The 7,994-nt window shown below is 29.7% G+C and overlaps 1 protein-coding gene across 1 annotated transcript; it reads right to left on the bottom strand.

The window, feature by feature from the left end:
- Window positions 1–694: 694 nt before the first annotated feature.
- LOC111891777 (E-beta-caryophyllene synthase) lies at window positions 695–3,524 on the bottom strand. The gene is made up of 7 exons (XM_052764465.1): window positions 3,438–3,524; window positions 3,081–3,354; window positions 2,181–2,562; window positions 1,872–2,090; window positions 1,635–1,773; window positions 1,309–1,557; window positions 695–1,162 (listed from the first exon to the last, which is right to left on the bottom strand). The coding sequence occupies exons 1-7, from the start codon at window positions 3,522–3,524 to the stop codon at window positions 875–877; spliced, it is 1,638 nt and encodes a 545-aa protein (XP_052620425.1). The 3' UTR covers window positions 695–874.
- Between the last annotated feature and the right edge of the window lie 4,470 nt (window positions 3,525–7,994).

Here is a 7,994-nt window from a genome sequence, read left to right as displayed (position 1 = left end):
AAACTTAAAATGAAAAATCAATAAGTTGGCAAGTAACATTCTTTAATTAAGAGAAATAATATGATGACACATGACAAAAGAAAAATAAAATATGCATTAATTATGATGCTTAATACGATGACACATGTCAAAAGAAGAATAAAACTATTCTTTTATTAGAATAGGTATATATATATATATATATATATATATATATATATATATATATATATATATATATATATATATATATATATATATATATATATATATATATATATATGAATTGAATTCTATATATACGTAATGGTGGTGTAAGTTTATATAGTGATATATTTTCTTATATTTGTTTAAAAATGTTCTGTTAAAAGTAAATTCACATTGTTTTCAAATACACAAATTATAATTTATCATAGATAAAAGGAAATTATAATTTTTTCATCAACTAATGACCACATTTTTCTAATCACTAATATTTTTTCAATTTTATAATTCGGTGACCATTAGCATGTCGTCACAATAATATATGAGTTTGTAAGAATGAAATATCAAATAAGTGACCACCACTCTTAATCAGTAATAACAAACTAATACTTCGGATGAACAATCGTAGTTTTGGTCACCAAATTTGTACCACTATCAAAATTCGTTGGTAACAAGGACTTTCCTTATAGTGACGCGTGGATCAAATTTTGCTAGCTCCGCTCAAAATGCATGAAACAAAAATCATAAAACATTTTTTATTTGTGCAGGATGGAAATACATTGACGACGAGTTCAAATTCAATACATAAACATAATAATAACAAATAACTTACTAATTTATTCAACCATATTTGAAAACTGAAATAACGGATAAGTAACTTTGGAGTGCATCTAGACCGGAGAATCATCAGTTACATACTAATATCATGAACTAATAGAGATTTGATAAGATCTATCACTTCTTCTCCCACATTTGTATATTGGTTTTTATTTTCGTATAATACATCTATCACCCGTGCTAAGTTGATCACACGCGTCAGTAGAGGCACTGGAACATCTTTACATATGAGGGTCTCAAGGGATATATCTTTCCATGCATCTTCGACTCGCTTATACAATAAGTCGTGGACATACTCTTCCGTGGCATCATATTGCTTCATGTAACTTTCAACAAGAGATGCAACATGTTTTCTTTCTTGCTCTTGCCATATTTTTATTAATGAAATTAATTAGTCTCCTAAACTGCCCCAAGTTTAAATAAAAACAACCGGATATTTTCACTGTTGAATAAGGATGTTAATCTGGTTGTACAACAACGACAATGTGAATAAAAATAGAGATGTACCTTGTGAGAGGCAATGTCATCTTTGAGTCTACAAATTACACATGCAGCTTTGACAATAGGAGGATCCGTGAGAACCCATTTGAACGACTCGTCAGAGACAATATCCCCCATGCCAACAAAAGATGCTGCAGTAAGCATGCTATAGCCACAACTTTGGAGTCGATATGACATGTTCTCCTCCATGGTTGGTATGTAACCCTCGTTAACCCACTTTGCTTCTGTCATGAAGCTTTTTATAAACTCTTTCATCTGTAGTCATCAGTTACTTACATTTGAGATTATCTTAACTAAAATGATTATGAAAAATGACAGACGTTGAAACTTACACACTCTTTGGCATAGTTGACACGATATGCGTTCCCCTCATTTGCCATGATTTCTTCCATTTCTTTGTAAACATCCAAGAGTCCTTGGTATATTGGTTTCATGTAGTTTGGAAGCATATCTAAGCATGTAGTCGACCACCTATAGTTATTTTACAAATTTCTTGGTTAATTTGGTCAAGTTATTCGGCTTAAGGACTTAAATGTGCTTATTTAACTTCATCTTTCGTGTGCGTATACCTTTGAACTGCTTCAGTAAATATTTCAAGCTCTTCAAAAATACCATAAGCATCATAAGTATCGTCAATCATCGATGACATTGCCAACACTTTTGTTAAGAAAATTCTAGCACGTGAATATTGTGGCTCAAAGTATACACCCAATGCCCAAAAGTACAATTCAACCAATCGGTCCCGTATATAAGGTACCTTGTTCGGGACATCGAAACCTTTCCACCACCTACAATAATATTGATTAATACAAATGGAGAAGACTAAAATATGGATACATTGATATATGAAACTAGAGAAGAAAGAGGTGTATATATACTTGGAAACTTCACTAAGCTCTTTCTTGTGTAGTGATTGAAGTAGATTGAACCCTAACTTTGAAAGTTGAAGTAAAGACTCATTACAAGACGCTTGTTTTTGGTAGAAAGGAATGTAGTGTAACGCCTCAAGTCTTGGCAACCTTCTCTGTATAGGATGATTTAGTGTCTCCTGTATGTGTATAGAAAGAGTAGAGTTACACTGAACAGGATCCTTTGCTAGTTTTTCAAGATGTGTTTTTGTAAAAAGAAGAGCTTCCTCTAGTACAACTTCTCCTTTCACCCTCATATATGTTGCCTCATATAACTCAAGCATCTCATGAATGTCATTGGTCAACGATTCCTTAAAAGCTCCATTATTTTTTTTGTAGTTACTGAAAAAATCTGTTTATGGTTAATGTAATAGATTGTTAGGTTCGAATATATATATATATATATATATATATATATATATATATATATATATATATATGATTAATATGTTGAGCATATGCATGTTAAACAAATATTTATCAACAAGGGTTACTTTTTTTTTGTCCCAGATAGTTAGTGAAAAGGAATGAATCCCATATGCACTCCATTAATCATCTGGCATCACGCGTTAATTGATAGGAATTGGGGTCAATAAGGACATAGTGATTATCGTCTTTGATCATTTTTGCCTTTCCACCTTTCACTTTATTTAAGCAAACATGATGTTTATGGAGAGTTTGATGAACGTGATTATTATCTAGATTCTAGAGTCTTGAACTAAGTTATCTATGGGGGAAATTGACTTGTAAACCCAACGATATATGCTTTGTAGTTTTTTTTTCAATGATTTTAATTACCGCCTTAGAGTTATATATGTAGATTAATTACTTGTTTATTATAGATAATATGGTTTTAAAATGCAAACTAACCACATGAAACGTAGAACCCTTGTTGTCGCATGAGTCGAAACCAAATGAAAGAGCTATTACCACTCCAGTTATCACCATATTTCTCAAAGATATGTTGCAAGGCTTGCTTAATCTCTTCGTCGAAATAGTAGGCTATTCCAAGACGTTGGATTGTGTCGATTAGTTTTAAGAGTTTTGTATGTTCCATTGGAACATATAAAGCTGCCAGTATATCTTTTCTCACTTCTTCCTTCAGATCACGGACTATTCGATTCATATCATCTTCCTCGGCTTGCTACATTCCATCATGAATCACCATTGATTAGATTGTAATAAACAAGCACATATAAAAAAAATTGTTTGTAATACATTACACACCTCTTCATAAATTAGAAACTGGTCTCCCCAAACACTAGGATGAAAGTTGCCCGTGGGACGAACAAGTTCCTCTTGCCTAAGAGGCATGCTATCATGTGACATGTTTATATGTTTGAATTTAGTTTGGGTTGGTGATAACATATAAGAGTTCATGGATATTTATAGTTTATCACACCATACACTTTAAATTAATTTGTAAAATCTACTTTAATAAATTAAGATCTATCATTTTTTTTTTGATATGGGAAATAATTTTATATTTTTCTACTCTTTTTGAAATTGTTCTTATGCAATTAGACAATTAGACATTTATATGATTATTTTAAATTATTTAATATTCATTACCTTTTTATTCACATGTTATCTAATAAATAACACCTTATAATAACTAATATTATTAAAATATTAATTATGTATATAATAACAACATTCTGTTTATGACTTCTTATATTTATTATGTATGCTTATCAATCTTAAAGACTTTCTGATTTATCATCTCTATTGTTTAACCAAAAGGAAATCAAAGAAATCATTTTATCTCACTGTATGTTAAATGGAATTAACTTTTAATTTTAATTTAGAATATTATTAATATCACCATTACCTCTCACACCGATACTAGTAATCATTTCCAGAATTTATTATCAATTTCATATTTAATAACATAAATTTAAAGTAACATCAATTGATTATTTTTTTTAATCAAGCCATATTGTACACAAATCTCACAATTAGAAATAAATTATTCATCTTTTACAAACTTTCATATTTAATTTTCTTAATTAACCCGTGTAATATATACATCTCACACCTAGTAATTTTAAAAAACCTACGTAACTACCCGATCCGATGTAATTAATACCATTGAAGCCTAACATAAATAAATTATTTCTTTTCTTCTATAGTTCTATACTCCATATCCGGATACAAGATTTAGGATTCAGATTTATATAGTCATTTTCTAAATTTACAGATATTTCGATATTTGATATTGGAAACATTTAGTTTTTAAATAAATAATAATTCAAAGTTTAATAGATAAGGAGAGTTAGGGGTTTGGATGTACTGTGATGACTTTATTTATGTCATTTCATTTATTTTTTAAGTTTTTATTTAAAATAATTTTTATAAAATATTATTTAATGTAATTTATTATATTTTAGAGAATTAATTTTTTTGAATGTTTAGTATTTTTCTATATTCGTATCTGGAATTTCAAATATTGAATTTTGAACACCCATGCACCCGCTTTACCATTAAGCGAATACGGAATTGCCAATATTATTTAGCTTATACACTTCGTTAGTAAAAAGCGAGAAAAAAATGAATAAGTTTGAACCCAAGACCTCAACCAAGCTAATCGTTTACCATAAAGTCAATGGTTATATATATATATATATATATATATATATATATATATATATATATATATATATATATATATATATATATACAATAAGCTTATAAAGTGTATTCAGGACCTATCAAACATATAAATGTACCACTAAGGCCCAATAACATGAGAGAGACAAAAATTTGCCCATTTGTTACATTTATTGCTTGTTTTAGTTCAAAATTTAACAAAATGGCATAAAAGCCCACTTTTTATAAAAATGACATTTTTTGCCCATGAAGTCAAAAATTTACAATTAAGGCCCAATTTTAGTAAAATTAACATTTTAGGCCCCTTTTTAAAACAAAACATACATTTAAGACTAGTTTTTGTAAAAATAACATTCTTAACTTACTTTTGTCAAAAATATCATTTTTGGCTTGATTTTAATAAAAAGTATATATTTTCGGCCCATTATAGGTAATTTCATCTTTTTGGCCTAAATTTTTATAATTTTACATCTTTAACCCTTCTTATCAAAAATTTACATTTTTGGCACAACTTTGTTGAAAATGACATTTAAGCCCATAAAAGAGCAAAATTTACAATTTTTGAGCCCATAACCGTGAGAAGCCTAAATAAGGCCCATTTATTAAAATGTTAACATTTTTAGTCCTTGTAAGGTCTCAAATGTCGACATTAGCCATGTTTAGCAAAGATTTCCTTTTGAACCCCTTACTAGCCGTGAGTTATATAAATAACCCATTCTTTTGTCAATTTGTCACCTTTAGCCCTTTTTATGAAGTTTGTCTTAGTTTTAAGTAACTTATATGTATTTTAAACCTTTTTCTTGTATGATAAGTTGAAATGAGTGTTATGTTATACCAATATCATCATTTTTTTTGTAGATCTTTAAGTTCATGAAGTTTACGACACATAAACACATATATAACTAGGAAAACACACAAAATCATGCATACACACATAGATCTACACAAAACAACTTGTATTCTCCCCCAAAACAAAGTAAAAATTGAAAATAGGGGGTATGAACTCACATTTCTTTGAAGATTTCGGTTCTTGTTGAAGATTAGAGGAGTTTTCGGCTTTACAAGCTCCCTTAAAGAGATTTTTTGAACTTAGGGTGTTCTAAGAGGCAAGAATCACGAAATAGAGTGTTTAAGAGTGTGAGCTTTAACATAAAATGAAATCAAATTAATTGAGAATGATGATAACTTACCAAACTTAATGATTCTTGAAGTAGAAGTCTTGATTTTCCCAAACACCACACGATTTTTAGAGTAAGTGGAAGGAAATTCTTTGTGTTCTTGAGAGGATTTCTAGTGTAATAGTAATGGAAATTGAGCGTGATGGTGATGTTCTCTTGGCCGAGATTTTAAGAAGGAAGAGAGAGAAGGATTAGGTTGGTTAACACATGAAGGATTTCGTCTAGAAGTATGGGAGGTATTAGCTTGGATTACCCCATATAAACATGAGTTGCCATCAATTTAATCCATTCAATATATATTTTTTTATAAAAGTTGGGCCGAGAATGAGGGAGAAGAAAAGAGAGAGGAAAACTTTGGGCCATACTAGCTCATGTTTGCCATTTTGAGGCCCAAGTTGAGAATTTTCGGCCCATTGGGCCCTTATGAGGGTTCACGGCCCAATAGTGATAAGGAAAAGGGTTTACGGCCCAATAAAGCCCAAGAAGATAGTTTATGGCCCATTAGGGCTTATGAAACCATTTACGGCCCATCATGGCCCATGAGAAATAAGACGAGTCATTCTAGGCCCACATGACCCAAAATACTTTAGTTTCATGAATGTGGGTCCAATTAGAGCCCAAATAGGGTTCCTTGGCCCAACATACCTAACTTGAAAGTTTATTGGCCCATCAGGCCCAATATGAGGATCCTAGTCCATAATAAACTTGAACCAAGATTTTTAGGGTTATCAACCCATAGTTGAATATATGAGATGTATTGTATTAGGTTTTGAACTCCACTCAGGAGTTTTGATTCAAATGGATGATTTCAATTTAGCATATAGTATAATATTCACTTAGAGTACAAGTCTTACAATAGTTGATGTTTACATGAAAATAGAATTTCCTAGCTAAAAATGCTAGTTGTTACAATATTTTATAAACTTAGGTTTTATAAATTATAAGATATATATATATATATATATATATATATATATATATGCGGAAAGAGAATATACCCTTAATAGTATATAAGTTTAGGTACCCAAACCCACCGTAATACATCGTTTTATTTGATATTCATTATAAAGTTCTTAAACTCTAATTCCTAACTTCATTTAATTTCAAGATTTTCAAAATTTCACTATTATCTTTCTCTTAAATCACATCTTTTTACCGAACACCTACTAGGCTATATTTATTATAGTTGAAAATGAAAATTATGTAGAGGAAGATAAATGTGAAATTTATGAAAATCATGGAAGTAAATCAAGTTAGAAGTTGAATTATAAGAATATTGGACAATTGCAATTTATATATATGAGACAAAACAACGTATTATGGTGAGTTTGGGTACCTAGGCTTATATACCCTTATATATACATTTATATATATATATATATATATATATATGTATATATATATATATATGTGTGTATATATATATATATATATGTATATATATATATATATGTATATATATATATATATATCTATATGTGTATATATATATATATATATATATATATATATATATATATATATATATATATATATATGGGCAAAACTCTTTTAGATAAGAGAGTTATGGTCTTTTGATTTGTTTATTAAAAAGAAATGGGTAAGGTGCAAGCATGGGGAGACAAGTATGATTAGGTGCATGGATTGCTTAATGGGTTAAGGACTTGTGGGTAATATTCTTGCTTTATGAAGGCTTTAGAGGTTTACATTTGCTATATACTCTCTTGCATCATCTTTGACAGAAATCCTCTCATCCCTCTCACTCTCTTACCTTCTTGCAAGTATTGTAGAGTTAGAAGTTACTTGCATTCTCTCTTTAAGTCATGCCTTTGTTTTGACTTACAACTTAAGAGTTGTAACTAGCATTATATTTATTTGATCAATTGTTGGTGTCCTACAGTTCATCCATGTTCTTCAATATTCAAGCCTCCCCTAGAGGATCCAAAGCTCATGAAAGGTTGTTTCTTCTTCTTCTCCATTCTATGGTTGTGCTTTA

The sequence above is a fragment of the Lactuca sativa genome, chromosome 6 (genome assembly GCF_002870075.4).
Source record: "Lactuca sativa cultivar Salinas chromosome 6, Lsat_Salinas_v11, whole genome shotgun sequence".
NCBI classification, from domain to species: domain Eukaryota; kingdom Viridiplantae; phylum Streptophyta; class Magnoliopsida; order Asterales; family Asteraceae; genus Lactuca; species Lactuca sativa.
Note: the sequence above shows the minus strand (reverse complement) of the source record. Positions and strands in the feature narration are given on the sequence as shown.

Excerpts from the sequence above, each read along its gene's own strand:
- LOC111891777 (XM_052764465.1), bottom strand. The coding sequence starts at position 3,524 with ATGCCTCTTAGGCAAGAGGAACTTGTTCGTCCCACGGGCAACTTTCAT. Across the intron at positions 2,563-3,080 it reads AGGGTTCTACGTTTCATGTG|ATTTTTTCAGTAACTACAAA; the intron begins GTTAGTTTGCAT and ends AACCATAAACAG. Across the intron at positions 2,091-2,180 it reads GAGCTTAGTGAAGTTTCCAA|GTGGTGGAAAGGTTTCGATG; the intron begins GTATATATACAC and ends ATATTATTGTAG.